General features: G+C 41.1%; 1 protein-coding gene across 3 annotated transcripts in view; it reads right to left on the bottom strand.

Moving 5' to 3' along the window:
- The window catches only part of ADGB (androglobin), a 282215-nt gene that overhangs the window by 87882 nt on the left and 172188 nt on the right, over positions 1-22145 (bottom strand). For all 3 annotated transcript variants that reach the window (XM_083176187.1, XM_083176188.1, XM_083176189.1), the window contains 4 exons: positions 16232-16346; positions 13298-13465; positions 10905-11040; positions 8000-8131 (listed from right to left, as the gene is read on the bottom strand). In XM_083176187.1, the coding sequence (XP_083032313.1) occupies positions 8000-8131; positions 10905-11040; positions 13298-13465; positions 16232-16346 (551 nt within the window). The remainder of the gene's footprint in view (positions 1-7999; positions 8132-10904; positions 11041-13297; positions 13466-16231; positions 16347-22145) is intronic.

Here is a 22145-nt window from a genome sequence, read left to right as displayed (position 1 = left end):
TGGTTTCAGAAATATGGGGAACCCCTACACTTTTTGTCCCCCGTATTTTTGGAACCAGGTCCGGCTCAATGAGCCCGGGGCTGGTTATGCTCAGGAGGGGGGACCCCACGCAATTTTTTTCTAAAAAAAACACATTTTTTACCGCAGAACCATGCACAGATCTCAATGATCTGTGCAGGGTTCTGGCCAACTCGCATATCAGAACCAGGTCTGAAAAAATGGCGATTATTAGACACCTTAAAAATGCGATTTGCGAAATCCCATTCCATTAAATAAGCGAATTGTATACTTTTCTATTGGGAAACATCTGGATGCGATAAAAGTGCGAATTTTTACCGCACTTTCAGTACGCATGACTTATCGCAAAAAATATGCGATTTAGGGACCTTTTCGCATCAGATTAAATATGCGATTTCACGGAAAAATGCGAATTAGCCGTTTTTTGGAGTAAAATTCGCCAAAAAACACAACTCTCATTCCATAGAATGTCACCCCTAGTGTCTCCAACGCCGGGGTCTGTCTGCGTTTTCCACCATCACTCCCAGAAAATGGTTGGATGAATGGCTGGCGATGACAAGCAGTCGCTGGCTTTGAGCTTGATAATCACTTGGGCTGCAAATTCGCAACCCAGCACACGGGGCTGAATTAGTCCCTATGTTAACTTCTGTCAACCAAGACCCCCAATAAGTGTAACATGTACCCTCTCATGGTGCCTCCCTTCACTTGGCAAAACTTTACCATACTAAATTGTAGTCCACGTGGATTGTATAAACAAGTTATCTGAAAGAAATTGTGAAAAGCTTACATGTACCTTTTATGTGTCGACCATTGCCAATGTTGACCTATTTCTGTTAAATGCAACCTAGTGCATGGCAACCTTTTGACAATGTCAACCTTTTGCTTTTTGATTAATACTGTCAACGTAACAAACGGAACTGGAATGCATCTGCATTTTTAGTCCCTTAGGGAGAGAGAGAGAGGGCTCTATGATGTGTCCTGATGTACGTATTCCTTCTGTACCAGCATTGATAGCTGGCAGTATTAGCAATGACTTGTTTGGAGGTTTCCTTTGGAATTATAGCTACATTTGCCCTTTATAATTGCAATAAAGAGTTACTTCATTTTTAGAAAAATCAACTTGTACGTCCTCAACATCATAAGCAAGGATTGCTCTCATTTTAATTTTGGATTCTGATGTAATTATTTCTCAGGATTTAGATTTAAGATTACACCATCCTTCAGAGTAATATGCTCTTCAATGGTTGAAAAAGGATGATGAGTTTTCTCTTCTTCATTAAGCATGACACTACCATTACTTCTTGTTTTGTATAATGCGTATAATGAGGTGGTCTTATCTGAGTGCACTTGCTCTTTTCTGCTTGTGCTAACTTTAGGTTGTCATTTTCATTTGAACTGCTTTCAGCATGGGATGAGAATAAATATCTTTACTATTCTCTGAGAAAGTAGTACGCCCGCCTCCTCTTCATCAAACTGCTGTGAATAGTTACTGACGCCCAACTGTAATCTGAGAGTAACTTTTGTTTCACCAGTGCTACAACCTGACATCTTGTATAAAAGTATGCAAATACAGTATGTAAGCCCTGTGACAATATTTTAGGTAATAGTGGAGAATAAAATGTATTGACTTTGGGGTGAAGATGGGAATACACTTGTTTTATTCATGCAAATTTACATTTTCTATGTTAATTGGCACTCAATGCAAAAAAACATGTGGCTTCCTAATACAGTAACTTCAATTAGAATAAGACACATACAGACTGACTATTAACAGTAATATAGGGCAACTTCTTTTTTATGTGCCAGTAAGTGTCCTGCCTGAATATTCCCAAAATGAGTTCACCCATTGCTCAGTCCACCAATGAAAGCTTATTGTTTAACATACGGCTCTACAGTACATATGGAGATTTTTCAATAAATACACACTCAGGGGCCGATAATGAGTTGCACATCTACTTTGATGCATCTTGCTTCTTTATAACTAATCTCCATCATCTCCAAGCACCGATCGCCACCGCTGGGACCCGGACCACTGCGCTGGGGGCAAGCCCAGCACTAAGGTACTCTTCTGGGCTGCCCCCAGCCCACGTGCACCCCCCCAGCCCTCATCCGGGAGGTGAATGGATGCCGCACACAGGCATCCATTCACCTCCTGCGCTGCCGCAGCTGCTGTCTGCAGAGTATAGCAGATAGCAGCGGAGGCTGTGTGTAACCCCCCCCCCGTCCAACCTGCGGGCGCTGCAGTCCTCAGGTTGTATGTCCCCCATTGATGTAAATGGGAGCCGGGTCGTATGACCCGCCGTACCCATTTACACCGCCCTCTACCCTAGTCCTAGCCTAGGTAAAAGTCCCGTATAAAGGGACATGGCATGGCCCATTTACACCGCTGCTGACCCAGGTCTGACCCGCCGATGACCCGGGTTTTTGCGACCGTGTAAAAGGGGTATTATTTTCCTCAGCTGTCACCTGCAAGCCCCCCCACCCCCAATCCTGGCACCATAGGCTGCAGCCTAATCAACTTAATCTCTAGGACACTGCTGTCCCTTTTAGGTCTATCCCATCTCACCATTAGAGAATTTTTTCCTGTACATCAAAGCTTGTACTCCTGGTTGTACAAATACACCAGGTTGAAAACACTTCTCATCGCACAAAACTTCCTGCAGATTTGTCATCTATACAGCTTGGATAGCCAAACATGCCCTAAGGGATTAGATATGGTTATTGTAGAGGCCATTTGAGTATACTGACTACACAGATTAGATGTGCTTTGTAACATGGTACATTATCCTGCTAGAAACAGTAATTAAACAATGGATAGACTGTGTCCATAAATGGATGCACAAACTGTAGTTAGGATTAATATTGAGGTAGACTGTGGCATTAAAATAAAGCTTGATTAGTATTAATTAACCTAATGATTGCAAAGAAAATACTATTATACCAACACTTTCAGCCTGATCCATTGACCCAAGGCTGTATGGATCCATAGATTAATGTTGTTTATGTGACATTCTAACATCTGCATGTTGCAGTAGAAAGCAAGACTCAGCAGACCATGTAATATTTTTCCAACCTTCAAATGTCTAGCTTTGCTAAGCCTGTGCCCAGAGCAACCTCAATGTGCCAGATTTAGCTGAAAGGAGTTGAATCCAGAATGGTCTTCTGCTACTGTAGCTCATCCACTTTGATGTGCTGGTCATTCAGTGACGATTGTCTTCTATCTATAAACTCTGTAGACTTGTAAATCCTAAAAATCTAACGCTCTTAAGCTGGCCATACATTAGAACGATTTGGAACCTTTCAGATTTCAGACAGTAGGTGGCAGCTTCCCAGACACATGATAGATCTAATCTGTGTAACTTGCTGCATACTGGTCATTATTATCATCTTTAGATTTTATGTGCAGCAGGTAAGATCATAGGATCCATCTCACGACCTGGAGGGTCACACATTGGATCGTAATCATACCAAATCACCTCACAATGGCCCTTATTCTGATTGAGTCGGACGGCTGCGTGTGCAGTCGGACGGCCGATGTTTGGTGTTTGCACATGTGCAGAGCATGTTTTCGCATGTGCGAACGCCTCACACATCCGAGCACGGCGTTAGTTCCGTGCAGAAATTGATCAGTCGGAACCATCCAAGCAGGGGGTGGAGAGGGGCGTGAAGGGATGTTTGGGCTCATTACCATATGTGTACGCCCCACGTTTCATTGGCGGTCCCATGAAAACTTTGGGCGTACGTATGGTAATCCAGCCGTGACGCACATGTGGGGGGCGGACATCTGACATAGACGGATGTCAGCTGCCCGCCCATATCCCTGCTTTCATAAGGAAAAATGTTTGAGTGGTCTGGAGCACTCAGTGCTGTCTGACCGATGATCGGAGACCATTGGAACATGGGGGAGGTTCCTACAGATGGGGGAGGTGTTCGCATGAAACATCCACTCGCGGTCCATTCGCTCGGCGTCTTACCGCATTCGGACGGTGTGAGCGATCCGTGCGGTAGGCGGGGCTAAGAACACTAGGTGCCCGTCCGAAATACGCATCCATCTGATTCAACTAGAATAAGGGCCTATGTGCACAAAAACACACACTGAATCTCACAAGCCGCCATGATCGTGCACTCAGCCCTGAAATCGTTGTAATCATGGCCAGCATTAGGACCCGATTCTTATTTCTACATATATGTCTATGCAGCTACCATTTTTCAACCTATGGACATTCTAATCATTGCAACGGGAGCAGGTGTCCAAAAAGGAATAGAGACTCCCACCAGAACCATCACAAAATCCTTAGCAACTATTAAGGATTGCACATCCTGTACGCCGCGTTGACATAGCAACATGGAACATCAACTCCATGATGGTATATGAGTCTATTGTCATGTAAACTGGCCATGGCAGTAGTGACACTGGATCCTTGTTTCTCTATTTAAATGTTCACACCTTAAGATAATTGGTATCAACCTCAAATGAACCCTTGAATATGTCTTCATGCTTCTGTGTATGGAGTTGTTGTGCCGTGATTGGCTTATTATATATTTTCATTAAGGACCAGGTGTTCATGAGTACCAAGCAAAGTACAAACTTAGTTATAGACAATTGATTTATAACATTATTTACTAAACAAAACATCATTTTTAGTTTCATACATGTAACTGCTAGTAGTGCATCTAATCTGCGGTTGCCTAGAAACTGAATTTTGTCTACCTGTCTTAAGAGTAAACACTTCTAATGTCTCAGCCTCTCTCACAGCCTCTCTGCACTGCATACTGTAGCTACTTTTAAGATCTTATGTTTAATTGCTTGGCTCCCGCTGTGCCACATCATATAAAGATGAGAGAAGATAAATCTGACAATTTATAGAAAAATCGTATTGCAGAAAGATGAGAGATGCTGCTTGAGGTAAACTGACAAGAATAATCCAACATAATACCACTATGCAGAATAAAATATTTAACTTTAAGAAGAAAGATACATTCCTAGCAGAAAACTGATAGAAATGTACTGTATGACCATGCAACTGTATTAGTTGAAGACCCCTGATGATGTATTTGATGTGCCAGGGCTAATGCTAAATGCTGAGTTTGACATTTTATATATATGTATATTTGCCTTAGTCTTAAGGCCCGTCCGATGGACAGGGAATAGTTTATGCAATTCTTGTTCCACCTACCCTTCCCAGCCACAGCAGGGAAAAAGCTGCTGCAGCAGCCTGGGTAGGTCTCAACTATCCACCTACCCTTCCCAACCACAGCAGGGCAGAAGCTTCTGCAGCTGATAAAGAAGATCCCGAAAACCCACAATGAATGTTCTCAAGCATTCAAGAGAAAAAATAACTGACTGGGGATCGATCTCACATGGATTTCAAGACGATATCTACAGTGTTCGATTCACAGACCAGTTTGATGAGTTGCTTATTAATTTCAGTTTGTCAAAAGTTTTGTAAAGTGAAAATGGTTTTCATTTAATGGACCCTTATAGGCCTTTAAGGGTCCACTTAAGGGAGTCTGTTTACTGTGTTGTATTTAAAAAGTCATAAGCTTTCCAACGACATATCAAAATGCATGAAAACAACAGAAATAGCATGGACCCGTATGACAGCACCCTTAAGGGCTCTTCTGAATAAACCAATCTCTGAACTTAGATCGCCTCTAAGATGAGGTAGTCTGCAAAGTTTGAAAACGATTAGTTAAAGCATTCTAGTTATCAAGGAACATCCATAAACACACACACACACACACACACACACACACACACACACACACACACACACACACACACACACACACACACACACAAACATCATTCAATTATACTTATGTAGATTAGTCTAAAATATAGAGATATATACAGACTCCTTCAGTTTGGTTAAAATCATTAAAAAAAAAACCTGATATTTATTAATCATATTTTGTTTTTCAGGAAAAAAAAGCTAAAATCATAATCTTTGCAATCCAAAACCTCAATTTGGATTTTAAACCTGAATTCTGAACCAAATGAAGACCTAAAATGGGATTCAGTTTAGATTGGATCTCCTCGGGAGATCCAGACCAGGTTTTGGTTTAGTTTAGATATATATGGTGGATACGTGTTTCTGGAGAACTGAACAGTACAACTCCACTAAAATCTGCATACTTGTTCTCCACTTGCCTAGAACCACATAACCATATACAGTCCTGCTCTAATATGTCCCTTATAACTGCTGTATTTGCAATGGAAAGGTGGGATGGGGGTGTCAATCATAGGCCAAGTACAGTTGGACCAGTCAAACCTGTATCAGTTGAAGTTAAAAATACACATTGATGATAATGGTCATGGCTTTTGGGTTATATATTTTGTCTATACTGTACATCACATTTCTATGTTCATATGTTAGCTGTCAGTTAAGGTCCCTCTAGTGATCAGCCTAGTAGCTTTATTGTGTACCTCAAGGGCAACCTTAGTAAGCTTTGCCATAAAGTTTGGGGTAGAAAACCATGGGAACAGCCAGAGATAGACATCCTTTCCTCAGCAGAGCATCAATGGTAATATATTCTGACCTTAAATCTGCCACCAACTGCTGACAGTCAGTTATGTACTCCATGCATATGTAATTTCATGTTACATGTTGTAATTGTATTTTATTTTTTGTATTCAATGTTTTACCAATTTCCTATACTATATAATAAATATCATTCTTTGATCATTGCATCTGTTTGAATTAATGGAAAATAGAGGTGGTTACGCTGGTCACCAGCACTACCTAGTTGCTTCTTACTGGATGATTGGAGATTGGATAATTGCTTTCTTCATTTATGGATAAATATTATATGATTTTGTAAGCATATATTTGTAATACTAAATATAACTGCTGCATTTAAGAATTTAACCTAGTAGATAATGCTTAATTTAAAACAATTGGATTTAATTCTATCTGACATATGCCTGCATGTGAATGGTGCAGATCTGCATGCATCTTGCCATTTTTCATATTCATATAATAGTGGATTTTGTATTGAAATTTTGGGCTAAAGTCCGTTCATATGAGCCTCATTATTGCTAAAGAAAACATAAGGTATATTCACTAAGCCTTGGACAGATATAAAGTTCCAACCATCTGCTCCTAACAGGCATGTAATATGCTGTGACTGAAAAAGACAGTTAGGGGCTGGTTGGCTGGTACTTTATCTCCATCCAAGGCTTAGTAATCTGCATCCTACACATCTCTTATTGGGCGGGATGTTGTAACATCCGCGGCCCCCTTCGCCGGCTACCGCATTATTAATAACGGCATATGCTATAACATATGCCGTTATTCATGCAAGGGACAGCTCTTGCGGTAAGCGCTGTCCCTTGCGATGCGGTGCCGGCGCTGGACTTCCGGGTCTGTGACCCGGGAGTCCATCTGCGCATGCGCAGACCCCGGCGCCGGCCGCAGGGCACGCTGGGAGGGATCCGTGACGGATCCCTCAAACAGCGCTGCGGTAAGAAGCCCATAGGCTTCTGCAGGGATTCGCCAGCTTTAGCTGGCGATTCCCTCCGCAGCGCTGACACTGCGGAGGGGGCATATAGCATATAGAAATGCGGTAGAAACCCCGAAAACGGGGTTTTTACCGCATTTCTGCTATATAGCATCCCGCCCATTGTGTGTACACATGGTGGGAGTACCGTGCAATGCGATACCGACGCAAACAGATCGCATCAGGATTGCATCGTACGGCATACATGTGATCTGCATACAACTTTGACTATATAGTGAAGATCTGCACTATATAGTCTATGCAGCCAAGACTTTCTGCTTGCTATACGGGAGAGTGCATCGTGATCGCAAGGGTTAAAAAGCCATGTGATCTGCATGCAATCCCGATGAGATTTTGACTATATAGTCAAAATCTCATGCTGATTGTACCCGTGTGTACACAGCATTAGTAAAACTGATGGACATGCGGAACAAGTTTGCCAACCAGAATTGAGTAAATGATGTAGTTATTGTTTTACCTGGTTTTCTGGCATTCCAGATTTTCTTATAGAAAACTTTTTTCCAGCATGCTTGAAGTTGAGTTGCTGCAGCTTCTTCAAGGCTAGTAGCGGTTCTGTTTTGCCAGGAAGATGATACTTCAGGATTTGACTCTTTAAAAAAAAAAAAAAGTTCAATAATGTTAAAATCTCAAATCAATGTTTTAAGAAATTTAAGAAATGTAAAAGGTTCTTCTTGAGAAAGCACTGTGGGCCTGATTTTGATGTAAAGCAAATAAGCAAGTATCTTAAACAAACCATATACGTAATGCAAGGGGAGCAAACACATTTTTTTTTTTTTCGGTGCAGGGTAAATATTGTCTGATTTTGCATGTAGCCCACAAATGTTAGCTTTATTTTTACACTGCAATTTATATTTAAGTTTGGACACACCCCACCCAAATCGAAATCTCTCTGTCTACCCTCCTACAGTGAAACATGGAATTGCCCAGGTGAACAGTTACTTGCCTTTTCATGCTTTACTTCAAAATCACATGTTCGCCCACATGTTCGCACTGGGGACCGATTTTTTGCGTGTGCGCAGTTATGGCCCCATACACTACTGCGACTTATCCCAGATTCCCCTTGAGACGCCTGGGAGCTCCCAGGCAGCTGGATCACACACAAAACATTGAATGCATTCCTTTTGCATATGATATATTGTAATCCTTCCCATTCACCACTGGCGGGAGGCTGTTCGAGCCGGAGATCAGAAATGCAGCAGGTTCCATCTCTGACTCTGATCCAATGCGTATAGAACCGCGCATCAGATCGGATCTGATGTCAAGCACATTTGATTTTGCCACTTTTCATCTGATTTCTTGGCCTGATCCATCGGAATTGGCTAAAAAGAGGCCAAATCGCACCTTAAGCTCTCTCCAGAGATAGGTTTTAGGACAGGATAGCTTTTGTACTCAAAAGATAACAACCGCATATTCCAAAGTCCGTACTTAAATAAACCATTTTTCCTATTAAAATTCATGTTACAGTAATAAATGCTGTTGCCATGGAGCTGAGTAAATAGTATTGATCAATGTGATATGTTTTAGTAAAATATTTTTTTTGTTCTCTAATTTGTACAGTATTTATCACTTATAATTAAACATGATCTACAATCTCCTAAGATTACCTCATGGATTGTAAAAAATTGCATCACATAGTATGAAAAATGCATTCAGGGCTGTCTGTTAACTCCTTTTGTGTGAGCTCCGACAAAAAGAAGCGTATACACACTTTTAAAGTGTGCAGGCTTAAAACTGAATGACACCAACTAAAGACTTGTGATTGGTTTGTCAAGAGTATAAAGGAAAATAAAGGAAATTGATTCTCCTGAGGCATCAGGCAAACTAACAGCATGATGTCGTCCCCCGGGCTGCTGCAAAAGTTTTCTTCCCGGGCCGGATTGCGGTCCCAATCCGCCCCTGTCTGCTGCTGTTTGAGAACTAACCCTAGACAGCGCCTGTACCAGCTGTCCTAGTGACAAGCATACTCCAAGTATGAAAAGTGTTTGAAATATTTAGAGAACTAGAACTTTGCATAAAACAGCATGCATGAAGGTGAATAAATAATGTAGTAACAGATTGGATAACATTACAAAATTAAACGTTAATTAATTTAATATTTAGCTGTGTACTTTCAGCTAATGGTCCAATATTGAGATTCTAGCCATTAATATGACCTACTGATTTTACAAAATTGGTATAATGTTGTCAATAGTTCTATCAGTCTAGCTGTATTCAGCTAGGTGGGAATATTTAGCTGCTGCACCATCACAAACTTCTATACATTATTACTGTATATACTCGAATATAAGCCGAGTTTTTCAGCACATTTTTTTGTGCTGAAAAAGCCCCCCTCGGCTTATATTCGAGTGAGGGTCACACTGCGGTGGAGACGGGAGGACGGAGCTGCCAGGAGGTGGGTCCCAGCATGTGCGCAGGCTGTCACTCACACTGACAAGTCCTCCGGCGCAGCCCAGCAGTCCACATCCGGGTCACACAGCTGTCCAAGGAGGAAGCCGCGGCCCTGATCACCTGCAGCCGCCGGGAGAGGAGAAGGAGAGCAGACCAGGGTGGTTGCGGGAGGGACGGTAGCACAGTACAGTAGCGCAGGTCTCACAGAGTGGGGGGAGAAGGGGAACCACAGATGCCAGCAGTGATCCACCATCAGGGGAGGGTGAGGTGGGCAGACTGAGTAGCCTGAAAGCACACACATTGTAGTGACTGTCAGCTGTCACTGTCAGCCGCAGGGAGCGTTGCCTGTTTGCATCAGATTGCAGCTGCTGGCTGCTGTCAGTCGGTGGGCTGTGTCGTGCTGTCTCTTGTGCTGGGTCCTACTGTGCTGCTAGTCCTCCTGCTTCAGCGCAGCCAGCCTCCGACCATTATCTGTGCTGCTATCTATTTTTCTGTTGGTGTGTACTGGCTCTGGCATCTTTACCACTTTCCTCCGCTCCACCTAATCCTCTCACCACCAATCCTCTCCCCCTCTCCTTTGGCTCCTAGGCTTATACTCGAGTTAATAAGTTTTCCCAGTTTTTTTTAGTTAAATTAGGTACCTCGGCTCATACTCGGGTCGACTTATACTCGAGTATATACGGTAGTTGACAAACATTAAAATATACATCCAATATGTTTACAGTATAAGCACAACACATACTGTAGCAAAAATGAATGAGCAATTATCAGTGACATTAATACAAAGTGCCATTGTGCTCTCTGACTCTCAGTCAAGATCTGCATGCTTGTAATCCAAGCTTATAACAGTTTATATTGAAAACAAATGATTCCATTTTACGGATAAGTCTGCATATCATGAGAAATGTCTGAAGAGAATGATATCTAGAGAATCCTAGCCGGGATTACAGTTCAGAAGCTTTGTGTAAAGATACCTTGGGTAAAATGAGATCCTTCAGACAAAACAGCAGAGTAATCCAACGTGAAGGCTCGGAATGCAAATACTAAATCATGTGTAACTTTGTTCCCCATGGCTTCGATCATCAGATGCCACAAAGCAATATTAAAGGTCTGCAATGAAAAAAATAAGCATACTGTAGAGTATAACTTAAATAAAATCAAATGAGAACTGCTTAAGAAATAATGTACCTTATATGCAAACAGGATTATAGTATATCCATACTCAGGTTAGGTTCCACCTCTTCTATGGCACTGTTGTCAAAGCAGGATTAAGAGGGGGAGGCACAAGGGTTAAAGTGCCCCAAGCCTCCCTTTTTCAGGCGAACCCCTTCTCCCCTAGCATGAGCACACTGCTGCGCTGTCTGGGGCATATCAGAAGCTAAATGATCAGTGAGGGTGGACCCCATAATTGTCTGTTATAAAATATCATAAAGAAGGACATTTAAATGTGCTCGTGCATACGTATTTCTTTCAAAGTTATTAGAACAATTATGGTGACTCTTTACATAAAGATTACATCTTTCCAAAGCTATATGGAATAAGACTGTATAATAGGTGGATTGGCAAAAAGATGCATCTTGAAGCATACAAAACACTTACCAATTTGCAAAGCTACAAGCAGAAAATAGGGGATATGTTGATCCAGATACTGTATTTATATTTGCAAGAAGAAGTGGGAAACGGTCCTTATAAGCACTTGTGATCCATGGAGTAGCTGGGCCAAATTTACAGTGGGAATCATTTTGTGCACGTGCATTGCTACTCAATTGCAGTTGTGTTCAGAAAAGTTATATATTAAATATTAAAACTGAAAGCAATTAAAACACTGGCACAGAGTAGTAAGAGTAAACGTACTGGTTTGCAATGCCAGTATCAGGATTATCACATACTGTACCAGACTCAGCTAGCTGTTTCACGTGTTTGCTGAGGAACCGATAGCCCAGACTTATTTATTAACAGTTTCTTATATAGTCCATGCCCCAGTGGAGCTTACAATCTATATTCCCTACCACATGTACACGCACACACAGACCTTCTAGGGTTAATTTGTTGGGAGCCAATTAGCCTACCAGTATATTTTTGAATTGTGGGAGGAAACCGGAATACCCGAAGGAAACCCACGCAAGCACGGGGAGAATATACAAACTCTGCACAGTTAGGGCCATGGTGGTAATTGAACCCATGACCTCAGTGCTGTGAGGCAGTAATGCTAACCATTACACCGTCCTTACTTGGACTTTCATCTCTACTAACACTGTGGCAATCAATAGGTTGCTGTATTAAAAAAATATTCTCTGTTGAAAAAATTCAAAGGATAAGTACCATATATACTCGAGTATAAGCCTACTTTTTCAGAACATTTTTTATGCTGAAAAAGCCCCCCTCGGCTTATACTCGAGTGAGGGTCCCACTTGAGTCAATAAGTTTTCCCAGTTTTTTGTTGTAAAATTAGGTGCCTCGGCTTATAATCGGGTCGACTTATACTCGAGTATATACGGTATATTTTTGACTTTCAGTTTCCTCTATTATTGCCATCCAGAGATGTGATAATAGAACAAGTATTGCAGCAGCAAAAGTCATTTGCAAGCTAAATATATCAAGCATATCAGTCAAGATCCCCAACGGGAAATGAAGACTGATCAGGGCACGCTCTCGAACGGACCAAATTATGTCCATGTTTACTGTATCAAAAATCATTTTTAGATGGCAATGGCTTTCAAGCATCTACAAATGAATCCTTCCTTTCAAAAGTCATTATATTAATGTGTTTAGGGCTTGCTCTATAGTTGAACTTATAAAACACAAAATTTGAACATTTGTTGAAATATTTTGTCATTATTTCTGTAACTCTTGATCCTGTAGCACAAATCCTGGGTGGAGATTCTCAACACAATGCAATAAAAGAACACAGGGGTTAATTCTGGTTCACTCCTTCTGGCAAAATCCTTTTTAGATGGCCAAAACCATGTGCACTGCAGGGGGGCAGATGTAAACATGTGTAGATAGAATTAGATTTGGGTGGATTATTTTGTTTCTGTGCAGGCTAAATACTGGCTGCTTTATTTTTACACTGCAATATAGATCTCACTTTGAAGTAAAACCCCACCCAAATCTAATTCTCTCTGCACATGTTACATCTGCCCCACCTGCAGTGCACATGGTTTTGTCCATCTAAGAAGGACTATGCCAGAAAGAGTGAACCAGAATAACCGCCACAGTTTGAATATGCATCTCAGAAAACATATATTCCTACTTATCAGCATTAGGACTGAACTATTTTCAGTTTTTATTTACAGCATGATTAAACATCTAACTCACAATATGTTATTTGTAGCAATAATAAAAATAAATGAAGATATATATTTACCTTGAAGTGTTCTTCAGCGAGGTGTTTTGTTCGCATTTGCTGTGGATAGTGGGCTTGTTCCAGGTCTTTAAATGTCTTGGCTATTTCCTTTCCATTATTAAAGTTATTCATTACTTTCAATATAGCTCTTATTATATATGTAGCCTGCTCCATAAATCTATAGCTTTCCTGTAAAATAAAATTAATGTATAAGTAAGTATTTATTCAGACAATGCTTTCTTTTTTAATGGGATATTTTATCTAAACATTAATAAAAAATGTGTTATAAAACGCACAGATTTTCTATCATATTATTAGCACAAAGGTAATACAACACATTAACAAAGATGGGACAAACTATTATGTCTGAGCCCAAAACCTTTGCAAGCAGGTGTATACCTTCTGCGCATTCAAAAATTTGAAAAAATTAATTTACCCCACCTGAATCTCTCCAATTGAATCCCATTCTTCTGCAAGACTGGACCTTAAGACTTGTCCTACATGAGTAATGGTTCAAAAACAATGGCAGCTGATGCAAAGAATTCAGTAAGACCTACCACACTCCATGTTATACTGATTCTTTATTTCTCCAACGCCAAAACATTTATTATGATCTCACAAAGAAGACTCCTTACATTATATTTGTAAATACAAAAGCATAATACAGTATATCACTAATGTCAGCTGTGTATACTGGGTCCAAAGAGTGAGCAACCAGTCTAGCGATACAATTCTGTGGTTTATATGCATTGCTAATGCAAGCATACGCCTTTAAAAAAAAATATGGAATACTAATATAAATATAAAATTCTATTTTTTGTATCAGAATCTCTTAAAAAATGTCCTGATTTGTTGAAATTGAAGTCAATAATGGATTTGAGCCACAACAATTATTTATATAGTGTCAGCAGTTCATTAGAATGTAGGTAATTATAAAGACAAATCAATGGCACTAAAATTGCCCCCCTTCCAGCCCAAACTTCGCATTCTCCACCCTCCCACCCCTTCCAAAGAAAAACGAAAAAATGGTTCCTGGATTACATCAGTCATACTAGGCGATCACCTATTGAGTGGCCCTAGTGATTGATTGGGTAAGGGCCTCTTATTTAACCTCTGGACTCTCTCAGATGCCAGTTATAGCATTTACCTACAGTAGTTTCGTGGAAGCTTTGTACCGTTGATCTCGGAATAATTAATGGCTCCAAGCCCAACGTGCTCTCACTATTTTTGGACTTATTATAGGAGCTGGCCTCGACTTGCTCTCATCATGGACAGAATTACTAAACCTGAATGACTGTACAAATTTTTACTATGCCTGAAAGTACTGACACATCAGCTTGCAGGGTTATCTCATTGCTAGTTATCTGCACACACCATACTACATACAGGTCTCAGCTTCGAAGAACTTATCACTCATTCAGGTCAATATATTCATATATCAGTCATGTCATTTGTTACATGGCTCTATTGCTGGTGTTACAGAACTGGTCATGCATTATTAATATCCTGTTCCAGCTTTGGTCTCCAGTTTATTGCTTCTAGCTTTATATCTCCTATATTATTATAATCAATTCCTTCTAATATGCCTTTACTACTCAAGGTCCTGGAGATATTGTGATTATGTCTAGTTTAAGGCGGAAAGCTGCTGCTATAGGTGACATCCTCTGGCATACCACCAGCAGGTAGTTGTGTGCCAGTGGTTCCTCCAGCTGTACACCACTGGCGTACAACCTCTAGCGGAATCCACAATTGCTCCCCCCCTGACCTCCATGCTCTGGAGCCTGCTGCTGCTGCATTTTCACTGCATCGGTAATAAGGTGGGCGGCCCTGCTTGGGTGTTTCGGGGCGGTTCGGGAGTGATCCGGAGTTCGGGCACTTGTGCCCCCCGAGCCACCACGAGCGTGGCTTGCCACCTTGTCACTGATTAAGAGTGAATAACCACTGATTAAGTGTGAATAACGGAAGGGAGCTCCAGTGTAAGATGGGGGGGGGGGGGGTTACAGGAGGGGGGAGTCGGGACTGGGTGCTGGACACACCTGGTAGGTATGTCCTGCCCCAGCAAATTCCACCACTCAAGGGGTTAATAGAGAGAACCTCAAATCCTGAATTGTTGGTGGTACTTGAAGACTGGAGTTCCATTGTTCTAAAGGATTTTTAAAGGTAACTAGAGCCAACACTCTACATTTACCTGTCTCATCCAAACACGGCTCTGCACAATATTTCATTTTTATTTGGCATGTCATCATTTTGCATGCCTGCTATCCTGGGGCACTGAGAATTGTATTTTTATCCATTGCTCTTATACAAAGTTTTGTAGAGGAAAATACATTTTTTATGTGTTTCCAGCAAGTCCTGGCAGCCTTAAACTGATTGGATATGCTGGTATTTGCAGATCTACAAGTGTAAACCTATACATGGACACCAGAGCATGCTGAAACTTGCAGAACACCATCAAGGGCCTGCTTGTATCTGTAGTGCCACATAAGAAAATACCTATGCTGTTCGTCCAATAAGGTAAACTCACTAGTGTTTCTTGGGGTTGCTTGTTCTATGACTGCTATATACTAAATGCTACTGATGAAAATAATCATATGAGCTACAGTACAGAAAATAATGATTAATAACAAATACTTAGCCAATTAGTAACAAATACTTAGCCAATGTTACCCATTATTATTCCTAGCAAATCCTATACATTTTCATAATTTCTAATAGATTATTATTAATTTATTACAATAGATTATTCTAATTTAAGTATTTTATGCACACTGTGGTCTAAACTTGCACCACTTGCTAAGCAATTGTATACTGTCTACACGTTTACTATTAACAAGTCTTCCTAAGACGTGTACTGTACATTGTTGCCTTTTTTGTAACATGAAGTAAAACACAATGAGCAGATAATAAATCATGTAGTGACCTGGTAGTTCTAGTGGTTGTCATGGGAACATGTACCTTGTCAAGATATGGCATAACAGTTTCCTCATCACCAAAGACAAATGGCACTGTACTACACAGGTGGATATGGTGCCCCAAGGGTGATCTTGCAGTGAAGCATAAGACATGACGCCTGCAATAAAGACACATAAAAAGCAGAGTCTTAAAAATGTTACAAGAGACTCCTGACATCACATGTAACTTTTATGTCTTATGGAGCAATACTATGCCATGATAAATAGTCTGTAGTTCTTCACATCAGCAGTTTAACAATGACTTTATGAGGACATTTAGCAGGATTTCATAAAACTGAAAAATTCTGTAAAAACTGCATAATAATTACTAATGACTCTGTGTATATATATACTTTTATTTATATATATGATCCAAAGTTGACCGGCACTCCTCCGCTGAATGTAAATGGTATTCACCCGGTGCCTTCCACACAAAACCCAAGGGTTCCTTTATAGTAAGCATAGATTAGGCGGCACTCTTGGATTTAAATGCAAAAAACGTGAAAACTTTAATCCAACATGTTTCGGGCTATTGCCCGTCCTCAGGGATGCCTGAGGATGGGCAATAGCCCGAAACATGTCGGATTAAAGTTTTCACGTTTTTCGCATTTAAATCCGAGAGTGCCGCCTGATCTATGCTAACATATATATATATATATATATATATATATATATATATAATATAGAGGAAGACCGCACTCGCACTCATCTAGTGCAACTTGGGGTGCCTTATAAGGAGTGTATATTTTTATGTATACACCCAAATATAGTCCAGGGTTCCCACACTTTTGTGCAGGATATAGGGCACTCGCCGGAATTAAGAGTATTTGAACTCAATAATTAATCATCAAAGGCATTGATTTATTTCACAGAAGGTGCTCCATATGCTCCAACGTTTCGGTCCTTGGACCTTTGTCAAGGAGCCTAAAATACATGTATACAATAGTTCAGTATATATATCAAAACATGGTCCAACACAGGACCCAACATAACACATTGCAAGAATGGCATTCAAAGAAAAGCAAAAAAATCTGTTACATTACTTGTTATGGAGAAAAGAGCCAGCGTGGTTACAGATAGAAGGAGCCTCCAGGATGGGGAGTCAGCACCTACTGTGAGGCTGCCCGGGCCCGGCATTTATACCCCCTTCAATTACTTTAGTGAGTTACAGCCGGCGTTCGCGCCGCGCTGTGCGCCCCGATACCGGAAGTACGGGCGCCCGCAAGTGACGGCGCTGGACCGCATCGTGGTCCGCATAGCGCGCCTTGCGTCACTGAGAACAATGTAGTGCTAGGGACTGGTGGACCGCAGGATGACACGCATGACGTGTACATCTCGCGGTGATGGTATTACAGACGTGCACACTATTAAGTGAAGAGGGCTAGCCGGGGACCATAATATAGTGGTTTAATAACGGCTGTGTGTATTAAAAATATACACACAGTATATTATAACAATTCTGCAATTTTATATGTGAAAAGAAGTTTATGATGAAAACGAATCTGATTGGTGCGCTCATATTATTATAACCACTATATGGGGTTTTTTTTTGTTTGAACAGTGTTCAATGGGATATGATACCTACTTAGTGTCTGATCCGCCTATGCCAGACATCTAGTGTACACAGGATCTTAGCATCATATATTTAAAGCTACATACTATTGATTTATGTGGGAGAGGAAGGGGTTTTTTACAATGAATGATGAATATCAAGTTTCTTATTTTTATTTTTATTTTTATTATTTTTATTATTATTGTTTTTATTTTTATTTTATTTTTATTTTTATTTTATTAATCTATTTACATGCAGTGAAGGTCTCTATCGGCTTTTTGATCACAAAATATACCTATGGGTCATTGAATAAATACTGCTATTGTTATAATGATATCCATAGCAAAGGGGATCGCTATGGACATTTATAACCTATCCAAAGAAGGAGTGTCATATATACTGAAAATGTCAGAGGGACAATATAATGCATATAAGGAAGACGTACATGAAAGACATATCTAGAAAGAGTTTATAAAAATGCGTAAGGTCCAATGGCCTTTATATACCAGGAAAATGAAATGAAAAATAGGGGAACCACCAAGTGCAAAAAATAGATGAAAAGAAGGAGAGATAGTAAAAAATGGATAAATACATAAATATATATACACACAGGTGATCAGTGGTTAGAGGATCCATTAAAGACACAGAGCCACTTTGTATAGGAAAGGTCTGTTGACAAAAGCCTGTGAAAAAGATGGATGCACAGACACTCGCTGCGACCATCCTATCATCTCATTTTTTTAAAAAAATAGACAAAGGGTTGTTCTCATTAAGGCCCCTGGGGGCCAATGTTCCAAGTTGGTGGATCCATCTGCTTTCTCTCTTTTTTAAGAGAAGTCCACGATCACCCCCTCGGGGTGGCGGAGGTATCCAGTCGATCAGACGACATCTTAAGCTGGAAATTTGGTGACCTGCAGTTAGGAAATGACGTGGGATAGGGAGTTCGGCTTTACCAGTCTCAGTTGCAGTTCGTATTGAGTTTCGGTGGTTAGCCATCCGTTCTCTAAACTTCCTTGATGTCATCCCAACGTATGCTAAGCCACAAGGACAATTGAGTAAATAGATGACATGGTCCATTTGACAGTGCAGACGAAACTTAATCTTGATGGCTTTGCCCGAATGCGGGTGGGGAAAAGTAGTGCCTGGTGTCATGCTATTACAGGTCGTACAGCCTGAACATCGAAAGCAACCTGGGCGTTGGGTGTGTAACCAAGTTGTTTTGGGTGCCACGATAGGGCTTGCAGTCGGTCTCATCAAAAGCTGTTTCAAATTGGGGCCTTTTTTGTAGGCCATCATTGGGGGGCCATGTTTTTGCAGCTTCAGAGTGTTGTCTGATTTTACTATAGGCCAATGATGTTTCAGGCTCTTTTGGATCTTGGAGGATGTGTGATCAAAAGTGTTAATAAAAATCATCCGAGGCGGATCTTGTTTGGAGGTATTGGGTCCCTCATGTCTAGCCATATTTATACGTGCCTTGTGTAGGCATCTGGACAGTGTGTTGGCTTGATAGCCCCTCTGGATGAATCTGCTAGTCATCTCACGCAGTTGGTGTTCCATGATGGAGGCATTGGTGTTATTTCTAATTACACGCATGTATTGCGATATTGGCAAGTGTTCCTTTAGTTTTGGTGGGTGTTGGCTCTCTGTGGATAGCAGAGTATTTCGATCCGTGGGCTTGCGAAATAAGCTGGTCTGTAGTGTGCCTCCCTGTATTTGCACATTGATATCAAGAAAATCGATAGAGTCATGTTCAATGCGATGTGTGAATTTTATTGGGTGATTGAGTCCATTTAGCTCGGTTACCATCGTCTGGAACTCGTTTTTTGATCCTGTCCACAGTAGAAAGACATCATCGATGAACCTTTTGTAAAAGCGAATGTGATGGCCATATTTTGGCAATATGAAAGTGTTCTCATACTCCAACATAAATAGTCCGGCATAAGCAGGGGCCAAATTCGAGCCCATTGCGGTGCCAGATGTTTGCACATAGTACTTATCATGATATAGAAAATGATTGTAGAATGTGTTATGTTGGGTCCTGTGTTGGACCATGTTTTGATATATATACTGAACTATTGTATACATGTATTTTAGGCTCCTTGACAAAGGTCCAAGGACCGAAACGTTGGAGCATATGGAGCACCTTCTGTGAAATAAATCAATGCCTTTGATGATTAATTATTGAGTTCAAATACTCTTAATTCCGGCGAGTGCCCTATATCCTGCACAAAAGTGTGGGAACCCTGGACTATATTTGGGTGTATACATAAAAATATACACTCCTTATAAGGCACCCCAAGTTGCACTAGATGAGTGCGAGTGCGGTCTTCCTCTATATTGTATTTGAGGACCTGGGACTAACCCCTTGGTTCCTTTTGACCGGACACCCACATTAGGAAGGATCTCACATCGGGATAGAGAATCACCCTGCATGTGGGGCTGCTATACAGTTTTTTTTGCTTTGAACCCCAAAAAATCTTTTTGGACACTTTGTTGATCCCAAGCGGATACAGCTGTTTTTCTGTACTATATCTAAAAGAGCGTTGTGTGCATATTATTTTTGCTATATAGATGTGTATGTCTGGATAACTATCTCCAAAAAGAAAACATTCCTACTCTACCGTCACTCCTCTGCGTAACCACCTACACAGTATGGCGACAGGAGGATTGGGATTCCTCGATGATAATCTGCTCATTCAAGCTGAACAAGGTATTATCTCCCTCACCAACGACGACGCGGATAAAGTACTCTTTGACCAACTGGACTTTGACACCCTTCCCACTGAGTCTCCGCTCGATTTATATCAAAGATTGCTAAGGCTCAAAAAACGTGAGATAGACTTGACCCTTCATGGTCACTTCTTATCTGAATACCACAGAAAGAAATTTATACCTCGTGGATTCAGGGTGCCCAACATACCCACCATCGGTAGGAACAATCCCACGTTCTGCAGCCGATGGTGTGGTGTGCTCAATAAATGTTCGTTCGACGTAATGCTGCTAGTAGTGGAGGAAGTTGGCAGTGAGTTAAAGAAGGTTAAACAAAATATAGACGAATTTGGGATTGCACATCTCGCCGCAATAAAAAGTGATAAGTCCTGCAATCTAATAGAAAAAATTCGAGTTCAAGTCGAAACCTACAAAAAGGACTTAATATCCTTCAAACGGAACAAGTTGTCCCCAGTGACTTCAGATTATCAAAACCATACAGTGTATAGGTGGCTAGCAGGGGATACCAACCCCAGACGCACTCAACGCCCCTATAGACAAAGACGCCAACAGAGAAAACAATACCAAACCAACACAGGATCCTCAACATCCGCCTCCGACACTGAATTCACAGGACAACAGTCCGATTTTTTAGAAGAAGGCTCTGGCCGAACAAACAAGCCTGGAAGACCCCCAAGAGGAAGGGGAATAGACCACACCCCCGCCGTGGAGGTGTTGGGAAAAAGAAACAGGAAACCTGTCCTGAATTAGTTTTCAACCTATCACAGACTCCACGATCACCCGTCATGATCTCTGTACTATCCAAAGGTCTATCGTTCGTCCCGACCATCACCCATGACCCATTTGATACCTCCATAGAGCTTTACAAGTTTAGCCGGAAACTAAGGCTCCATGAACAATTCGGGAACTCTGAGGCTAAAGAACAGAGATCTATATTTCGGCCCATATCTCTCTATGATCCAATTTCTTCTAATCCCAGTATCAAAACTTTTACTAGGCTCATGGAACAAGACATCCAACAGGTCAATATTAAACCTAAATACAACACCCTGACTCAGGACGAAAGAGAGGCTCTAAGAGCACTAAAACAAAATAATAATTTAGTCATCCGCCCAGCGGACAAAGGGGGAGCGGTGGTGGTCCAGGACTGGTCTCAATACCACAAAGAAATTATGCGACAGTTATCTGACGACAAGACCTATATTCAGGTGGCACAGAACCCAATCCCTGAGTTTAAACGGAAAGTAGACATCTTGTTACAAAAAGGTCTCACCACCAAATGGTTGTCCAAGGATAACTTTGACTTTCTTTCTGTCCAGTTTCCTGTGTGTCCGATATTGTACACACTCCCAAAAATCCACAAATCGCTCGAACAACCCCCAGGAAGACCAATAATTTCGGCCCGCCAGTCTCTACTACAACCGCTAGCAATCTTCGTAGACCACCATTTGCAACCTCTAGTAATAGAAAGCAATACATATATCAGAGACACAGCTGACTTTATCACCAAACTACGTGAGATTGACCTCGAAGATGGGATATTACTAGCAACAATGGACGTCAGTTCACTGTACACTGTGATCCCCCACAATGAAGGTCTCAAGGTACTGCAGAAGAAACTAGACGAACGCCCAGT

Source organism: Crinia signifera, chromosome 3 (assembly GCF_055691185.1).
Source record: "Crinia signifera chromosome 3, ASM5569118v1, whole genome shotgun sequence".
NCBI lineage: Eukaryota > Metazoa > Chordata > Amphibia > Anura > Myobatrachidae > Crinia > Crinia signifera.
This window is presented reverse-complemented; position numbering and strand designations above follow the sequence as displayed.